The 21,091-nt window shown below is 35.9% G+C and overlaps 1 protein-coding gene across 1 annotated transcript in view; it reads left to right on the top strand.

Annotated features, from left to right (window-relative positions):
• The first annotated feature begins 1,521 nt into the window (after positions 1-1,521).
• tenm4 (teneurin transmembrane protein 4) overlaps positions 1,522-21,091 on the top strand; it is a 169,972-nt gene continuing 150,402 nt past the window's right edge. Inside the window, exons 1-2 of the mRNA XM_073817373.1 lie at positions 1,522-1,744; positions 8,850-9,122. Of these exons, the coding sequence (XP_073673474.1) occupies positions 1,522-1,744; positions 8,850-9,122 (496 nt within the window). The remainder of the gene's footprint in view (positions 1,745-8,849; positions 9,123-21,091) is intronic.

Here is a 21,091-nt window from a genome sequence, read left to right as displayed (position 1 = left end):
ATTGGAGATTGACTCGCCATATGAACCGCAGACTAAACAGAAGGACACCTGCCACTTAAAAATCTGCTGTGAGTGCAACGTTTATCGCAGAGGCGTGTTAAAAACAGAGGGAGGGGGATTCGAGTTGTAAAGTTTACTGCCACTAGATTTGTTGAGCTGTATTTTATCAAAATGGATTCTGGTTTTCGAGATGCTGCAGTGCTGCATAATGTCACGCCAGCTGGAGGAGCTATTTTAAAGGATTGTCCAAAAATCTTCTGTTTTTAAACTATAGTCCTTTAGGGTCTTGTCACCAAAAAAAAGAAAAAGAAAAAAAAAAAGATGCTTTCAGCTGCCTGTCGTACTGAGTGGCACACAAAAATATCTGGGTCATTGAATCCTGTGAAGAGATGTGATTAAATGTGAATACCAAGAGTATTTTTTTGCTGCAGTTATTTTTATTTTATTAAATGAAGTATGTTATTTTAAAAAGAGTTCTAAACACACTATTATTAAAATGTGTGTTTTTTTATTTATAAATAATACTTTAATTCAGCAAGGTTGCATTAAATTGATCAGAATGACCTTAAAAACTTTGTATTTATTAAAGAATATTTAAAAAAAAAAAAAACGTAGGGGTGCATTGAAATGAAAATTCTTGGCTGAAGCTGATCAAAATATTATTTTTTTTTTGTTCACCATTGTATAAATTAATTAGCCAATATTTACTTTTTACAGTTTTGTCTTACTTTTCAAAGAAAAAAAAATCAATTACAAAACAACAATTTAAAAATATTTACTTAACATTGAACATTTTTAGCATTCTAATAAGCATTATAGCCTACACAAAAAGCACAATTTAACTAAGCTAGTAAAATAATATTCCTTGGCCATTTTTAAGACGCCCTTCTTAAATCAGGCATGTGTTTTTAATGTACAAGTAAATGCAGCCTTGCTGAGCAAAAGAGAATAATATAATAAATGTATTATTAGAGCTGTTGTCATGGTTGTTATCATTATTTTTGTCTTACTTTTTATTTTATTTTACAGAACAACAGTAAAATTACAATACTAACATTTTGGCGGAAACCCACAAGAAGACCTTTGCCTCTACTAGAAGAAGCCTTTTTGCTGACAGCAGCAGATTCATGAATGATTTTCATCACACTGTTTAAGTGCAGATATACGGTCTCTCGCTGATGGTGCTTGTAATAATTTTGCTTGTAATAATCTGCTGAGCAGTATTGAAGTCCACTGTATGGAAAAAAATCCTGGAATGTTTTCCTCAAAAAAACTAATTTCTTTGTGATTGAAGAAAGAAAGGCATGAACGTCTTGGATGACATGGGGATGAATAAATAATCAGGACATTTTTATTTTGGAAGTGGAGTAATCCTTTCAATTTTAATCGTAGGTTTAGCTGTAATAAAAAAAAAAATAGTATTCATGCTAACCAACTCTTTTTGTGTGTTCTTGTAGAATCATACGGACTGAACCGGCTTCTTTCCCTCCCTTTGATGTTGAGACAAGAGACAAGGTTGCCATGGAAGTGAAAGAACGCAGACCCTATCGCTCCCTGACCTCCAGGCGGGACACGGAGCGCCGGTACACCAGCTCCTCAGCTGACAGCGAGGATGGCAAGCTCAACCCTAAGTCCTACAGCTCCAGCGAGACCCTCAAAGCTTTTGATCAGGACTCCAGATTGGCCTATGGCAGCCGGGTCAAAGACGTGGTGCACCATGAAGCCGATGAGTTCAGCAGGCAAGGTGAGCGGTACAAGATTTCACGTGTTGGATCTTCTTGATGAAACCACAAGTGAATTTTAAAACCGAAATGGTGTAATTTTTGTTCCACTAGTGCCACCAAATGCAATTCAATGTCAGAATTGGCTGATTTCAGTTGGTACTTTTTCAATCTTGGGCAGAATTGTGCTCAATTGTCTGCGTGGGTTACATTTTGCATGGGCTCCAGTATGGTTTGCATTTGCCATGAAAGCAATCTGGCCTAATTTGCAGAAGTGAACCGTTATTGATGACATTATAATTTGCCTATTAAAGTATAATGCATTTCTGATTGCTGCATGCCTCCACAGAGTTTACCTTCGGCCAGCAGCCTGCATTTTTCATATCTGTTATACAGTAGACAGACACAAAATAATTTCTGTGTGTGAAAAGACTCACCCTCATGTCGTATTATAATAAATGCTGTTGTTATTTTTTTATTTTTTATTTTTTTCTGAGAAATACAACTGCATAATTATGTCCATGCTGTTTTTTTCCCCCATGCAACAGTTATTAGCAACCAGGGGCTGTCAGACTTCCAACAAAAGCCACAACAGTCATGATGGTCTTCTAATATAGTGCAATAACATTGTTTTAGAACAGGCTAAAATTTGTTCCTCACTCCTAAAAAAAACAGATAAATATTATTATTATTATTATTATTATTATTAGTAGTAGTAGTAGTATATAAAAATGAACACATCAGTTTTTAATATTATTGTTACTATGTAATACTTATTTGATTATTTAGTTTTATTACAATTGATTATTATGAAATTTCATATTTTACAGTACTATAGTATTATCGCTATAGTATAATAATAACAAATCAATAAAGATGTTATATTAACTATATTAAATGATATTATATACTATAGTATTATTGCCTTACTATTATGATTATTTGATTTAGTTTTATTACTAAGGATTATTATATTTTTCAGATTTTACAGTGTTATAATACTTTCACTATAGTATATAGTGTAATACTACTACTACTACTACTACTACTACTACTACTACTAATAATAATAATAATAATTATTATTATTATTATTATTATTATGTAACATATTTATATTTTAACAAATCAATGCAGAAACTATATTAAATATATTACATAATATTATATATTATAGAATATTATTATTATTACTACATAATACTAATTATTTAGTTTGATTAATATTGATTATTATACATTTTCAGTTTTTAGAGTACAGTAGTATCACTATATAATAATAATAATAATAATAATAATTATTATTATTATTATTAGTAGTAGTAGTAGTAGTAGTAGTAGTAGTAGTATTTGTAATAAACTATTTATATTTTAATTAAAAATATACAAATCAATGAAGAAATTATATTAAATATATTAAATAATATTATTTACTATATTATTATTATTATTATTATTATTATTATTACTATTATTATTGTTGTTGTTGTATAGTCATATTTAATGGGTTCCATAAAAAACAACAGTGCGAATGTAGCCTGAGAAAAGTAAAGTAGAGAGAGATTTTTAACTCTGTTAAAACAAGCAAACAAATAAACTAAACTATACTGAGCTCTCCCCCTATATCCTTGTTCTAAAATGAAATGTAAATTGACATTAACGCTGATATTTTTCAAATTTGCCTCCAGACCCTCCTACAGGGCTTGAATCATGTTTTTCCACCCGTGATGAGTTTGCATCCCTGGAGTAAAAAGTGAAGCAAACAACACTCTTTTGTTCGGATTTAAGATTTGTGTTTTGACAAATAGATATTTGGCAGTAGAGCTTATATTTGGGTCGTGAGTGCCTAATAATGCTCGTTATTTGACTGCTGCTTAAAAGAAAAAAATATATAAAATATAAAATGAAACAAAAAATATGAGAGATTTTTCAGCATGATGATTCCCCTAAATGAACTGTACTAAAAGTTTTAATGGCAAGAATGCAATTAAATTGTAATCATCCCTGATACATGACCTGGGTGCTTATTAGTTTCTTTTGAAGTGTGAAACACTGCACCCTTGATCATTTCACTTGCCTACTTCATATTAAAGCACATATCTATTACATGTACTTGTTAACATGAGACAAACTATCATACGCTTTGGGGGAGCTCAACTCACAGACTCGAGATCCGCAGCACATCTTTCAGATACGCTTGAGAGCCTGATTGCATTCGAGCAATTAAGAGAGACTGCCTGTGACGATTTGATCCGTCGCTAATATATTCCAGCCGTTCTGCAAAAGCAGTATCTAAAACCGGAGAGATAAAAGGAAAGCCGAATGCGGTGTTTTAGCTTTGCCATTAGCGTGCTGGGACTTTAATGAGAGGGGGGTGCCGTGAATGCTGATTCGCTGATGTCTTTTATGACCTTCTAATGTGTCCAGTTGATGGTGACCTGAAAAAATATCCACTTCCCCTCCATGAATACTAAATGCATTGTTGCTCTCAGCCACGCTAACTATTATTGCGCTCACTCTCGGGCATAAATCTATAATTTGCCGTTAGCTTCATCTAAACTGCTTCCTCTTTCTCGTACCTTTGGCCTTTACCAGACATGAGCGCACTCTGAATGTGGTGTTTACTGAGGTTTTGCACACTCAAGTGGGTTGGAGTGGTCCATTTTGAATATAAACTTCTCATTAGACTTTCTAAGTTGATTAAATATCGGCTAGTGTCGCATATTGCATATTCTCTGTCAATTTGAAGTCATATATGAGACCAGGTGCACTGTTAAAGATGTTTTGTTGTAATGAATGCTAAAAGCCCGTAAGACCTTTGCTGACGCAGAGGCGAAGAATTGTTGAATAAAGTCATTATTTTTGTTTTCTTTGCGCACAAAAAGTATTCTCGTAGCTTCATAAAATTACGATTGAACCATTGACGTCACATGGACTATTTTGTCGATGTTCTTGGTACCTTTCTGGACCTTGAACTCAGTACCCTTGCTGTCTTGGAGGGTCAGAGAGCTCTTGGATTTCAACAAAAATATCTTAATTTGTATTCTGAAGATGAACGAAGGTCTTACAGGTTTGGAACGACATGGGAGCGAGTAATTAATGACAGAGTTTTCATTTTTGTTTCAACTAACTCTTTAAGGCATCATAGGTTCACATTTTAGCCCAAATGCAGTTCTGAATGGTACACTCTTAAAAATTAAGGTGCTTTAAAAGGTTCTTCACAGCGATGCCATAAAGAACCATTTTTGGTTCCACAAAGAAAAGAACCTTCTTTCATCACTAAGAACCTTTTGTGAAACAGATGTTAAAGGTTCTTTATGGAACCATGTAGACAAAAAAAAAAAAAAAAAAAAAAGGTTCTTCTATGGCATCGTGAAGCACCTCTACTTTTAAGAGTGTAGGTGATACATTTAAGCCCAAAATATACAAAATATAGTTTTGACGGCAGTGCTTAGAATACACATACAACTGAACGCATAGTTTTATATAGTTTTTGATTAGTGTCCACAAATGCAGATGGTTGACATGCAAACTAGGAAGTTTCATCCTTATCCAGAGTTTGTGCAATTTCTCTCGGGAAGTTATTACCAATAAAAACATCGTTATAGTTGTGGGTAATCAATGCGTTATATGTTTGATGTTGTGTTTCAAATAGTGTGTTGTTGTTGTTCTGTCTCCACCATTTCTTTCATTTTGTTTTGTTTTTTAGAGTGTGACACACTAAAACACTAAAATGTTTTATACTGTATATAACATTTGTCTGTTATAGTTCTGTGTGACTAGATGCTAACATCAGACTATAGAGTGTGGCAGTTTGGCTAGTTCACCCAAAAATGAACATTAGACCGATGATTTACTCACCCTTGAAGCATTCTAGGTGTATATAACTCTTTCAGAAGAATCCAATCTGAGTTGTATTAAAAATTGTCCTGGCCCTTCCAAGCTTTATAATGGCAGTGGGTGTTGTTTTTTTTTTTGTTGTTTTTTTTTTTGTTCAACTGTACAAAAGAAGTCCAATAAAGTGCATCTATTCACAATAAAAAGGCCCCGGAGGGTAAATAAAGGCCTCCTGTAGCAAATCAATGCACTTTTGTAAGAAAAATATCCATATTTAAAACATTATAAACCAGTGGCCGCTCCTGACAAATATCTCTGGGGGGGCAACTGTTCCGATGATGGCAAAGATAACCGCTTTAATGGGTAAAATTATGAAAAAATTCAGATAGCCAACTTTACAGCATTACATTGCATTGTTTGATTTGGTTTCCCTGTTCCTAGATGGCAACATCAGGCATGAATTGTACAAACTGTACAGTATTTTGAATAGCTATATTAAATTTATCGCAATGGTCTCAAATGCACTGAAACACTTCCACCATGGCCATCAAGAGACACATTGTCATCAACTAGTTTGCCCTCTAAGAGTAAAAAAAAAAAAAGCAATACTGCTTTACATTTAAAGACTTTTTATACCGGTCATATGGGTACCGGTGCCGTATTGGCACCGGGTTTCGGTACCCAACACTAGCGGCTATGCGGTGGAGATGCGTTCACTGTCAAACATCATTCGGCATTAATTAGGTAATTTTGTCAAAAGAAATGTTCTTGATTACAAGAAAAATACAGATTGTTCTTGTTGTGATTTATTTTGTCTATCCTTTATACAGATTTATTATACTATATATTTTTTTTTATTATACAGAATTATTTTATTTCGATCTACAGTCTAATAAAAGTTAAGAAAAAGATTAGCCTATAACCCTAAATATATGTAGACTGCAAGCTAATTCCTTTTTTCTTAACTTTTAACTTCTTCTAATAATTATCAAGAATATTAAATCAACTTAATAGGCTAGGTTAACGAATTTTCTTATACAAACATAATGAATGCACTTCAAAACGAAGTTTTCATAAATAAATTCAGGAATCACGAATATGACAAAATAATATTATTTTAAATATATTAATTGTATAGCTATAATAGTTGTATCAGATTAATAAGGAAATTATAGTGCCTCGAATTTATTAATGTTTAATTTAGTTCGTTTCGCTCTCTGGAAATGTAAAGAAAAAATACAGTTTTTACTTGGAATTCGTTTTTAATCCCTGGTTTTAAACAAGCATATACATGAGATCATTTATATATTATTGCTTGAATAAACGTTTAAAAATAGTGCTAGAAATTGTATAATTAAGGAAATTAAACAGACCTAGGCATTTGAAAAGACATAGGCCCAGTGAAATGTGTCTAATAATTCCAAAAAGAAAGAAGCATTGGACATAATGAAAATATTCGAGATATTTATTAGGAATACCATTTTCTTAACAATTAAGATGCTGCATGTGTTTATCCAGTCTAATCGAAGTGTGCGTCTCTCCCCCGATTTTCCCAACAAAAATCCCACCCCCTCTCAGAAAATACATAAAGCTGACATTACTGAGCTATATGCGTTTAAAAGTAGCTGTCCATATGCATCTTTGATGCTTTGTGTTTTTTGGCCTTCTCAGAGAGATGGTGCATATCAGTGACACCTGTCTTTGTCCAGGTGGTGTCTGTGTTGGCATCAGGGTGAATCAGGACACAGGGGTAGCAGAACAGAGCGTTAGCCACTTCACATCCCGCCATCCATGTTTTCCGCTCATACCAGCTCCGGGAAAATCCGCGGCAGTATGTTTTCCCCGCTTTTTTTGATACCTGCTTGATATTTAAATTTGGTCTGGGTGGTCCTAATTCTTTTAAAGCCAATTTATCCACATTGCTTCGACGACTGAACGGTAAATCCCTCAATGACACGATGGAGTTCAAGTTGCTAGCCATAATGTCGATGTCGGTCTGGCGGTCACGCTTCCCGCGTGCGTGCTGTACTTCTTTGAGCACACATCAGTGCGTATTACGAAATCACGTTGGGGCGAGCCCTCCCGGTGCCCATTGAAATGCATTGTAGGGTCCAAAATTTGAAAAAAAAAATAAATAAATAAAAATTAAAAATAACTCACAATATAACTGTAAGACCGGCTGGGGTGATTTTCAATCTGACTGAGATCGCCCCAAGGGGGCAGGGTTTAAGGTTGGAAAGTGGCATTCAGGCTGTTGATTGTACAGTAATATGCAGACTAGGACCAGCAAAATAAGAGTCTTTTTCTCCTCTCTTTTTTCGTGTGGCTCAAGGAGGGCGATGCACTATCGCCCACCATGGGCCAGCCGCCCCGGTTATAAACCCTTTTCTCTAGCTTGCATTAACTGGTGTATGTGTAAACCTTTCCGGACGGATGACGTAGGATGTATGCATATGAATAATATATGCGCCTATGAGAATACGCTAGTCTTGTGAAAGCCAAGGTTTGTTTACAGGAGCAAAGGAAGCAAAGTTTTCTTACTTTAGCAAAGGAAAACCAGTCCACTCTCGGACATTCTTTACAAATCCTCGTTTTGTACCTCTAATTTGTGACTAGTGTTTTGTTTTGTTCTGTTTTGTCCTCTGCGCTTCTGCATTCGTCACTTCTCACCAGCGCATTGCACTACTCATACGTCCTACAACAGTTAGCACAAGCTAGAGAAAAGTGTTTAAAACATTTTAAATATGGATATTTTTCTTATAAAATACATCAGTTCACTACAGGAGGCCTTTGTTCACCCCTCTGAGCTTTTTATTATGGATGGAAACACTTTATTGTACTTCTCTTGGACTGTTGAACAAAAAATAGCTGTCCACAGCCATTATAAAGCTTGGAAGAGCCAGGATTGTTTTTTTTTTTTTATAAATATATGTAACTCTGATTGGATTTGTCAGAAAGAAGAAAGTCATATACACTTAGGATGCCTTGAGGTGAGTAAATCATAGGCTAATTTTATTTTTTAGGTGAACTAGCCTTTAAGTTCTGGAAGTATAAATCACATAAATGTATTTCATATATTAGTTAGTATATCATGACTTAACAATCTTGGAGCTCATGGTTGGTTTTTCTGGAAGGGTTTTTACAATATTGTTGAAAAAAAAAAAAGTAATGAAATGAAACGAACAAAATGAATAGGATTTTTACTTCCAGACCCCTACTGTTGCAGTCTGTTCTTGTATGCATAACACAGATTGTATTTTCTCTCATTGTGTCCTTGTGTGTTTGTATCAGGGACGGACTTCTCTCTCAGAGACATGGCTTTTGGAGATCCCGTGCCGCCCCATATGGCAGCATACAGGACAGAAATGGGCCTTCCCCACCGCGACTATTCGGTGAGCGTGGGATCAGACGCTGACACAGAAACGGACGGCATCATGTCCCCCGAGCATGCTGTCCGACTCTGGGGCCGCAGCAACACCAAATCCGGACGCAGCTCCTGCCTTTCCAGCAGAGCCAACTCTAACCTCACCCTTACTGACACCGAGCATGAAAATACAGAAAATGGTGAGTTCAAATGTCTGTACGCTCTTTTCACAGTTCGACTGAGAGCAAGATTACGGCACCAGGCACAGAGGGATGTCTCCAGTTTAGCACCACGTCAGTTCGGATTGAATGTGTGATGCCCCTTTTATATGGAAATCATGTGTGGTTTGGAGAGGCGGATTTTTTGACGTTCTAGGTTGGTTTTTGAAATGCTTCTGCTTTAAAAAAAATCTCATGAATGCTGATTTATGGAAATGAGCGATGTAATAATATGATAATTCAAGTTCTGTGTTTTCTTTTTATCACTAAAAGCTATAGAGAACTTTAAGAGCGATGGTATTTTTTCTTCCTATCACATTTGAATCAAAACAATGTCAGTATTAAAAGAAAAACTATTCTTTTTTTCTTACTTTTCATATTTTATTTAAATGCTTTCAGGCATTTTTTAGATTAAATAAACGTATCAGAGCCTGTGCACTTTCTGTTAGGCTATGTCTTTGACACTTCTAATATTTTTCATTTCATTATCTGGTGACCTTTCTTATACAAATTTGGATTTGATTCGATACTCTGTTATATTTACAGATGGATTAAGCGCAATATTTCTGCTGTGAATAGAGATTAATTTATTATTAATACAGTAATTATACTATGATGCATGACAGTCTCAGCTTTATTTTGATTGGCCAGTGCCAAAATATGATCCAGTCTCTTATACTAAGCAATAAGCTATGAGACACAGTGTACAGTGTATCACTTTTTTTTTTTTTACCACATTCTTGAGCACAGTGTGATGCAGAGTGCAAAAAACATAAAAAAAAAACAACAAAAACAATGTGACCTGTGCTGGGAAAATAATTCAAAATGAGCAAATTTTCAAAAATGAGTTCTTTTTATTTTCACATTTTCCATTAAAATACTTACAAAATTGTTGGAATAGGACAAAAATGACTGAGCTACAGTCACTTTAAGGTGATATAGTCAGCAGAGTTAAAGTTTCCTGAAGATTCCAAAGCAAAATCACCATGCAACATTGCATATTTTCCTCCAGTTCTTTTCTTAATAATAATTACTATATTATTAATCACAATATAGCTATTTTTATTGTATCTTTGTTATTAAAAATACATTAATACACCAGAGTTCATTGGTTTGGACTCATGTCATTGAGAATTCTATATGAATATTCACAAAGCTGGAATTTGCAACAATAGACCTACAACTTGTGGTGAGAAGCAGCAGCAGTTGTCCAGAAGTGAGCAAATAAGGGTAAGATCATTTTGGATGTTTCATTTCTATTTGTAGCATTGGGATTGCTAGAAGAGGGCTTAATAAACAAATTTTTGTGAAAACCTCAAATTCAAACTAAACTGATATGTTTCGCTTCTTTTGCCTGTGGCTCAAAATTAGACTATGTGCATTCCGACTTATTTTGCCAGCGTGGGTCACATATAAACATTGCAAATTATAACAGGTTGTTTTTTTATTTTCATAAATTGTTTATGATAAACAGAACAACCAGTTCTTCCCTGAAGTAATTTAGTTCAGTGATGAATTATCCATATGTAACCGCAATAAAATGCATGTATTTTGCATTTTTCAGTAATAATCTCCAAGGCATGTCTATACGACGGAGCTAGCCGAGGTCAGATGCTTTCTGATGAGATTAGTGGCCCAAACAGAGCAGGCAGCCATCCTGGATCCATCCTCCTCAAGCTCAGTGCTTCCAAATGGTCCCCAAGGGCCCAATGAGTGTCTTTGCTTGCATAGAAGGTCACATTGCACTGAGACGGTGTCACAGTAAAACTTGTCAAGAGCAGGCCCTGATTACGCTAGAGGAACCGCTCTGAGAACTGCAGGAATTTATGGGAAATCGCAGCATGAAATATTGAGTCTGTTATAAAGTAAAGACTTCCTTTTGGGAATGCAAATGTTAGCAATGTTGAATAATATAATTCATCTTTTTAAAAACTGCAGTTAAATGATATTTCATGAATGGCCATTTGAGTTGTGTTGACTAGCTGACTTAAAGGGATAGTTCACCCAAAATGAAAAATTGATGTTTATCTGCTCACCCCCAGGGCATCCAAGATGTAGGTGACTTTGTTTCTTCAGTAGGACACAAACTAAGATTTTTAACTCAAACTGTTGCGGTCTGTCAGTCATATAATGGGAGTCAATTGGGCTCTATGGCTTTGAGAGTCAAAAAAACATACACAGACAAAACCAAATTAAACTCTGCGGCCTGTAATGATACCTTGAGCTCTTAAGACACCAAACAATTGGTCTGTGCAAGAAACTGAACAGTATTTATATCATTTTTTACCTCTGATCCACCACAATGTCTAACTGTCCTGAGCGCGTTCACAACAAAGAGCAAGCAACCCTAACTTCAGTCGATCAGGCTCAAAAGTTGGGAGTTGGTGAAAAGTTAACACTCTCAGATGAGTTCGCACAAGCAAACTTATAATCAGGATAACCACAAGAAATTACAATTTTATACACAATCGTATACACAATCTCTCTGCACTGTATTTACAAGGAATGACATATACGTGTGCCACGCTCAGGACAGTTGGACGTTGCGATGGATCAGAGGTAAAAATGATAAATACTGTTCAGTTTCTTGCACAGACCGAGTGCTTGGTGTCTTAAGACCTTAATATCTGACTGATAGACTGCAGTTTGAGTTAAAAATCTTAGTTTGTGTTCTACTGAAAAAACAAATTCATCTACATCTTGGATGCCTTGGGGATAAGCAGATAAACATCAAATTTTCATCCCTTTAAGAGAAGGTCAGTAAACTTGTAGCATTTTATTTATTTATTTGGTATATAAAATATTTTTTTTAACTCCACTTTTTAAATTATTATTTTTTTATGCAATACTTTGACTCGTAGTCTGTTTTACATTAATTTTTGGCACATAACTTTCCCTGTGAATGATACCTCAAATCGTGTGGTTGGAGGAGAGGCATGCTTTTACTTTTCTAAGCAATTTGATATTCAAATTTTGCTCAGCAGATGATAAAGTGGACAAGAAATCCTATATCTAGAGACCAGAGTATTATTGAAACTTGTGCTTTTTTCCACCTGGCAACGTTCTTTGGCATCTGGACCTAAATCATTTTGTGGCTATCCTCCCCCGTAGCTAAATCAGGAGCCTTGACTTTTTGTGAGTGAAACGTGATCTTTCTTCAAGGTTTCTTAGCATTTAAACGCTCGAGTTTGGCACTCTTTATATCCGCAGTCTAGTTAAGCCTTAATCACGCTCTCGTTTACAATGTACCTTATGCATATTCACTGCCAAACTCTGATAGTGCCTCTAACGGCCTTTAGAAATCACACATCAAGGGCCCGGCAGCGAAACACTAATTGCCTTTTGCTTCACAGTCTCCCTAAAAGCCTGCAAATAGTCTGTTTTGCACCGAAGTCTGCGTCGTTTTAGCTATTAGATTCTTATTTAAAACGACAGAGGTGTTCCTTTGTGCTGCATCGCATTTTATGCATAGACATCAGTGATGGACTTAAAAAGAAAATGGAATATGTCTGTCTGAACGTCGTGAAACGCTGAGGTGAGGCTAACCCAAATGCGCGTTAAACTGGATTTGATGACTGTGAAAAAGAAAATGCCCTCTGTGTATATCTTTATTCACAGCTTTAGGTGTCTGTTTGACTGTTGTAAAGCAGACATAATTCAAAATTGCTTTTTATTCTGTTCATCCAAGCAGAAACTCCAGTTGCGTTCACTGTTTTTGAGGTTATGTTTAATAATGTGCACTTTAAAGGGCAAACTAACTGAAACCTATTGAGTTATCCAACCTAGTTCTGTTTTATCACGTTAAATTTAGACTAACAGAAATTTAAATGTACATATTTAGGTTTTATTTGTATTTGGAATTAATTTTCTTTTTTATATTTTTAGTTTTCTTTTTTAATTTTAGTAATTGGTTTTAGTTTATTTTATACATTTCTGTTAAGCTTTATTTTAATTTTAATTTCAGTTTTACTTATTTGCTAATATTTATATTTTATTTAAGCATTATTTAAGTTAATTTTAATAAGAGCACTGGTAATATTTGAATATTGCAATTATTCACTATCCAAGTACCCTCTTATACAGTCACAATACTTTTTATCTAAGTGAACGCAAAACAGATTTTTTTCCTGTTTTCTACTGATCCTTGCATCAACTGGGAAGCAAAGCCGTTGTAATGCATTAGTTCATATTGAGATTAAAGTAAATAAATAAATAATGCTTTCTTGATGTTTAATTTATTTCACATTGCTGTTGCTTTTAGAGCTCATTGGACTAAAAATATCAGAGGAGCGTCTTGGTACATAAAGAGAATTTTAGAATCACTCTGATTCATTTAGCAATTAGCTTTCATTTTCCGCTGTTAACATTGAAACTGGTGTTGTTTATCTTGGCGACGGTACATTCATTAGATATAGCATAATCCATTATCATGTAGCATGGGTCTTAGGCAAATAGATTGTGAATTTGTGTGTGTGTGTGTGTGTGTGTGTGTGTGTGTGTGTGTGTGTTTGTACAACCTGCTTATACTCACCCTCATGTCTGAGCAGATTTCCTCAGTCGCTAACGGTCAGGCCCATTGCTGAGTCATTTTGATCGGGTATAGGCTGATCTTTTAGCGGGAAGCCGAACCTTGTTCTAAACATAAGGGTTGCTCAGGGCAATGTGAAAACTGTGTAAGTGGCTGAGCTTTATGGGTATTCGCGAGTGCTACAAGCAGTGGAACTCACTGGAAAGAGTTCAAAACTTGCCCTTATGTCATACCAAACCTGTATTACTTTTTAGCATAGAACACAAAAAGAGATATTTTGAAAAATGTGCTAGTCACCCTTTACCACGCAATTACAATGAAAGGGGCTGGAGATCTCAACCTTAAAAAGAATACAAAAGCAGCAGTTTTACTTTTGTTAATCTGTGAAAAATTCATGTTCAGTGTGTATGGTTCAGGCCAGCATGGGCGACAGGGAAAGCTGAGGTTGCATTGATCAGCAGGATATTTTCAGCTATGGCCACATCACATGGTAACATAATATGCGCTATTCAAAGCTCGGGTCATTAGTGTAAATCGAACACGAATAAATGGACGTTCACCAGCTCAAAATGGCTGTGATAGTCATATCTAAATTTGTTTACAATCCAGGGCTCATCTTAATGACGTACTTAATCGATTTCTTCATTGACATGTTTTTGAAGGTGATGGCATAGTGGTTAAATGTCTGTGATTCTGTGAAATATGAAAGTTAAGGGTTCAACTACCGGAAGCGGTGGTTCGATTAAAGGGGAAATAAGTAGGACTTTATACCGTCGCTGTACCAAGGAGCAAAGCCCTTAAAGGGGTCATCGGATGCCCAGTTTCCATAAGCTGATATGATTCTTTAGGGTCTTAATGAGAAGTCTATAACATACTTTGGTTAAAATTTTGCAGTGGTAGTGTAAAATCACACTTTTTACCTTGTCAAAACCAGCCATTTTTAGAGAGAGCTATTCTGTTGCATGTTCCTTTAAATGCTAATGAGCTCTGCTCGCCCCGCCCCTTTCTGCCGTTGGATGATGAGCCGTAATGTTTACTTTAGCGGCATTTAGCCACATTTAGCTGCGGTACTTGCTAACAAGCACATTATTAAGAAAGGCCACACACATAGACACGTATGTAGATCGGGATCGGCGCTTTCCTTTCAAAAAACGAAAGTAGCATTAATCCTCTGCGTCTTCAGAGGCTCAGATGTAGGGAGTAAATGACAACTGCTTTGTTCATTTTTACATCCAACAACATAACACCTCAATCGCTCAATCTGAGACATTCTTGTCTTCCCCTACAACTGAGTCGACACAATGGCAATCGGAGTTGGACTATTTAGACTCAGTGAGGGCGGGTCTAAGGTAAGGCGCTTATCACACCGACAAGAAGCTGAGAATGATCTGTTTTTAAAAAGGGGATATTACTTTTAAAGATATCCACTGGGTGGATTTTTATCATTGTAGGGTGGTTGTGTACACAAACTGCCAACACACATTAATGTTCAAACAACATGTAAAAGTGAGTTTTGCATCCGATGACACCTTTAACCCCATTTTGCCTTAAAATCGTATAGATCCCAAGTTTTTATAAAATGTCAGCTGCTCAGTTTCTTCCTGAATTGTCTTTACCATCATGTAAAAAAAATGTCATGATAATAAAGGTTTAAAAAAAGACACAAAATGTGCTCTGAGGTGAAAAATGAATGACGGCATGGTTTTCTTAGAGGCAGTAACATTTAAAAAAAAAATCATGATTAAGCTGGTGCCATCCATCAGAATTTTTCCCTGGGAGCTATATAACTGATAATGTCCCCATGTGATCTTGAGTTAATGCCTATTATGGGGGCTCGGCACGGATGTTGAGCAGTTGGGAAATGGAAGCTGAACCCTGGGAGCGGTGGATTAGCATTTCCACCTTTGTTTCTTGCATTACGTGACTTTTTGCGGTTGTTTGTATAGCTTAAATTGACAGTTTCCTGCTGAATTAGGTGCGTTGAGACAGTCTCTGTTGTACTTTGAAAACGGCGGCGGGAACTTGAAGGGCGAGAGGGATCAGAAGATCGGAAGAAGTTTGATGTACACGCACAGCACGATCTACAATTGCTCTCCCTTATTTTTGTTTGAAGCGAGGAAGCTATAATTGGTTAATTTGACTGAAACTGCCTCTGCGTTGGTTCTTTGTAGAGCCTGTATAAGATGTCACTTCTGAGGTTTAGTACTCGCTGGAAACTTTGAACTGCTTTTGAACTGCTGAAAGATTGAGGTTAAGAGGGGCTCATGGGGAGTGATCAGTGTTGCTGTAATTGGGGATGTTGACAATAAGACAAATGTGCTAGTATAGAGGCTCACTGTAACTTTACACTCAGCAGACAAGCAGTTAAACAAAGTTACTTCTGTATCCCAATAGCATATGAGTTTTGGACTTTAGTTTTGAGCGTTAAATGATAAAATCTGTCTCATTTCGAAAAAATATGCTCAGCTTCAATCTGGCTAATAGTGTGTATGCTGCTCCATTGGGCATCTGTCACAGACTTGATAATTACGGTTTGCACAGCGTGGCTGGTTGGCAGAAGGGGGTATATTGTTTATCTTGGGTGTATTTCTTTTATATTTTGTTCTAAATTAGACTTGGATGTCATGGTGATATTGAGCTGGGAGGAATATGACTGTGCCCACCAAAAAAGTGCTGTTTTGTTACCATAGTTTTGTGAAGATGTCAATTCAATACTATGGCATTCTCTTAATGTTCTTGAATTACTCAGTAAATGCTCTTATTTGTGAAAATGGTATCATTTTGTACAGACATAAACATCAAAGTACTGTTGTATTACTAAGGAATGAACACTATTTCAAAGTTAACCATTTGTCTCATGAAAAACCAGCTACAACCAGGTAAACCTAGGTTGTCGACTAGTAGTCCATCTTAAAATCCCCTTCAAAACCAGCAAAACAGACCATGCTTCTTCGGCAGGTTTAAGTTGTTTTTATTAACAAAATAAAAACAATATATTGCTCAAGTTTTGTAAAACTTTCAACATGAAATGTCCAGTTAGTAGCACTAAAAGCATGTTTAGTTTTATTCTAAATATATGAATCTTAATCTTGCAATGTTGTTGTAAGTATCGCAAAATGAAGTGTCTGGTGAGTAGGGACGTGCCTTTCACTGCATGATTCAGTCAATTAAAATGCATTTAGCATAATCACATAACTCAAGATATGGGGCAGAACATGTATATATTTATATCATTTCTTATAATCAATATCACATGAAAAGTGCCTTTTTTTTCAAAAGTCCGAATGATTAAAAATGTTGTATTGAATTGTATTGAATACAACAGTTTAATAAACAAAAAGTTATACGTTTTAGTCACCATATTTCCTGTTTTTGCTGCATTCCGCCAATAAAAATCTGTCTCTGAGCAACGTGACAGTGTTTCGTTCCTGAATAAATCAACCATTTTAATGGTTCGGTTCAAACTCAATGACTCACTTAACAGTGACCTGGTTTTAATTTCACATTTAAAGTATCTTTTCATTTTTTAATTATTTTAAATATCACTATTCAACGTTATTTAACATTTTTTATGTATTTGTAACTGCAGGTTAAACATTCTGTGTCCCTCTGAGCTGCATTAAACAGTGTGTAAATAACACTTTCCTCTGCATTGCAAAGATTCATTTTGTTGATACTGATTTCATTTGCTTGGTAACAGCCCAAAATGTATGAATCTGATTCAGGCTGGTTTAAGCTGGTCTCCCAGCCTGGCCAGGCTGGTCAGGCTGGTTTTAGCTGGTGGTCTCCCAGCCTGACCAGCTAAGACCAGCCTGGCCAGGCTGGGAAAGTGGCCAAAACCCCTCTAAAACCAGTCTTCTGACCAGCTGTGTGGTCAACTAACCACACACACACACACACACACACACACACACACACACACACACACAAAAAAAAAAATTAATAAATAATCTTTATTAATCTGCCCTATAATCATAGTTTGTGAGAAAATAAATAAATGTTTATTTCAGCTGGAAACTCCATTGAATTTTGGCATTGAGGCATGTTTTTTCCAGTGAGCCTATGTTGGAAGTTTTATACATGCTAACTGTTAGCTTACAGTTGATTATCCTTTCGATGTGAAAAACTCATGTTCACAACCAAAAGAATTGGACATACTAATTACAGAGTAAGTTACTCACCCACTTGGGCTCAAATGGCTTTTGCTTGCATCTGAATTGAACTTGAAATAATGATCTGTGAGTCAGTTTCTTGTGACCACTCAGTTTGGTTAAATTAAAGGCGCATCACCGTTCCTGTGACCCCAAGGGAAGCACATGCAGGCTTCATATGTAGAGCGCGATATCTCCCTTACCTCACTTGTCTTTTGAACTGTTTCCCCTGAGCACTGCCACCATATTATCAACCCGCAAAGTGAAGTTAAATCAGACTGCTATTAGATGAGATATTTCCTCCCTTACAGGAGGGGTTCAGAAAGGCGTACGGTGTACAATGGTGTGAGATAGCAGCCACAGAGATATGAGGTTACAGAACCTGACCTTGAGCAGTGAACAGACAAAAAGATACTTTGAATGCTAAGAAAATGCTATCACAGTATTTAGAATTTCATATTGTTTTTTTATTTGTTTTTTAAATTTTTCATTTTAGACATAATTTGTCAGTGTTGTATAAAAAAAATAATAAAAAAATACAAAAGTAAAAAATAAAATAATTTCATTGAACATATAAAAAGAAAAGTACACTAAAATAACACATGCTGAGGTTGAACCTGATACTGTTTGTGTGTTATTGAGATCACCACTTTCATGCTTTTTAAATAGTCTAATAATGCCTTCCAGGGCTTTTCTTTTTTTTTCACTAAAGCAATTAGCATGCTAACACCTTTATGTAGTGTAGTGCGAAAGACAGACAAATGAAAGTGAGAATATTTATTGGAACCCAAACAAAACAAGGTGTTTGCAAACTTTTGGCCATGACTTCATGAGTGTTATGCCAGGTGTGAATGTGACTTGTAACAAAATTTCCTGTTATTTATTTATTTAATACACTTAAGAACTGATTTGCTGTTGCAGCTGGAATATTAATGCGTATTTCATGTTATTGGTATGGCAAAGAGTTTGCACTCTCACTTAATATCATGCCGATTTTAGTCCTGACATTTTCTTTTAATAACAACTAAGGTTCTTCTGTGGAAATGCAAACTTTATTTTGCATTTCACTTTGTAAATATATAAATATAACTTGTTCGTAGTTATTACCATTGCGCATGCTGAAGACTAAGGATTTGAACAAGCTGTCTAATCCAGTGTCAGAGTGTCAATATAACTGAATTAATTAACCAGATTTGTGATTCCATACCTTTAAAGAATTGCATGTTCTAAAACAATACATAAGCACCAAAGTACCATGGTATTACTAAACTGATCCTTTATCTCATGAAATGCCAGAAGAAGAAGAAGAAGATTCTAAAGTACCATCTCTTTCTTACCTTTTTGTAATCGGAAGAACCTTATTTCACCACAAAGAACCTTTTGTGAAACAGAAAGGTTCTTCAAATGTTAAAGGTTCTTTATGGAACCATTTAGACAAAAAAGGCTCTTCTATGGCATCGTGAAGCACCTTTATTTTTAAGAGTGTAGCCAACTGATAAGTTCCCAATACCCATTCAAAACCAGCAAAACTCACAAGCTAACGTCCTTAGTCTGGTTTAAGATGTGTTTTTAACAGGACTGGTTTAGATAAGACGATCAGCCAAACCAAAACTCCATAGCAGTTGCACAGCAACATTTTATTTCTTTCGCTGGTTTATGCTGGTCTTAACTTGTCTTCCATCTTGGCCAAACTGTTCTTTGGTTGGTTTAGCTTGTGGACCAGCTGGTCTCCTAGTCTGACCACATTGGGAGACCAACAAACATTTTTTTTTCATCAGGGATATGCAACACTTTACAGTCATTACTAGGAAGCTATTTTCGCACAACAAGCACCACTCTACCAATTTCTTCAGAAAATATAACAATCTAGTTTATTTTTAGACATTAGGACTGCAGCTGCAGTTTGCTTTGAGCTATATGTCATCAACATATTTCTCGTTTGAGGTGCATGTTTTGTTGCTTCGGATTAAATGGCTTCGCAGCTATCACATCAAAGCACCCTGTTATAAACACATCTCTTTGTAGTAATCATTGTTATAATTAACTGCAAAACATTTCCTCTTTCATGTAGCCATTGACATCTAAAAAAAGTGTTGTTTGTATGCATAAAAAAAAGATGAGAAAAAAATGCATGCTGATAGAACTTTTTGTTTTCTGCTGATTCCCGAGTTGGCTGTTGACAAGTGCTAAAAAGTGGTCATGCTTGCGTGAGAGTGCAAACATTTCTTCAAAACAGACACCAGAGTGCCGGCGACTTTCGACTCGATTAATCACATTCGTGGTTCTTTTTTAATGTTTCTATTTATTTGTTTACTCCTTTTGGCTGCAGCTTTCCCTCAGATGGTGGATTAGCAGAGTTAGTGCTGCCTCATTTGACAGCTCATTCTGAGACTCTAAAGACCCTGGTGGACAATGCGGGCCTGTTATCTGCTGTGCTCCATAAGCGTTAGGTTTTGACGGCACTGACGTCTCTCACTAACATTCGATCAGAGCCCAGAGAGCTTCCTGAGTACTGGGACGCGTTACAGCCGCTGCCGCTAATCACAAACCACAGCAGTTTGCTGAATCATAAAGCCAAAATGCCACATTCTCTTATGTTAGTCTAATGCGTTTTTTTTTTTTTTTTTTTGATGGCTGCTAAATAATCTGTTGGGATGTGTGCATATGTGCTTTACATGTCTTAATATAGTTAGCCTTGCAGTTTGTTTTTCTCCGAATTGGGTCCATGTGGACAGATCCAAATATCTTGGCTTGATATTAGATGGCGTTGAAGAAGTGTGAGTATCAAGCAATTTTCAATCTTTTTCCCCCAGCCTTTAGCTGAAAATCTGTGTAATGGGTTTCTGCGTATCACAATGAAAGACATTTCTTATTTATTATGCGTGCTGAAATGACTGTAATTAAGGCTTATCTGACTGACATCAAAATGTGTGTCATCGACCCTCGTACATGAAGCGTTACGCACAAATATGATATGAAGTATGAGTCAGACCCAAGAGTGAAATAATAGATATGGAACAATGCATAAAAGCCACGAGTAATAAAGTGTAATGGTTTTTATTTTATCATACTACATCACATTTTGGTTTCCCAGCTTAGCGAGAGTTATTAAACAGGCTTTGCCTTAAGCGTCACTGTGGCTTTAACTGGAGAAAATAGTGTTTCATTACTGTGCACAATTGAAAACAAGCCAGAAATTGCATTACATGACACTCTAATTTCAATCAAATGAATTGCATTTCTTCTATGATATTAAGCTTGGCATTTCGTCT

Source organism: Garra rufa, chromosome 14 (genome assembly GCF_049309525.1).
Source record: "Garra rufa chromosome 14, GarRuf1.0, whole genome shotgun sequence".
Taxonomy (NCBI): Eukaryota; Metazoa; Chordata; class Actinopteri; order Cypriniformes; family Cyprinidae; genus Garra; species Garra rufa.
The sequence above is the reverse complement of the archived record's forward strand: the minus strand, read 5'-3'. Positions and strand labels throughout refer to the sequence as shown.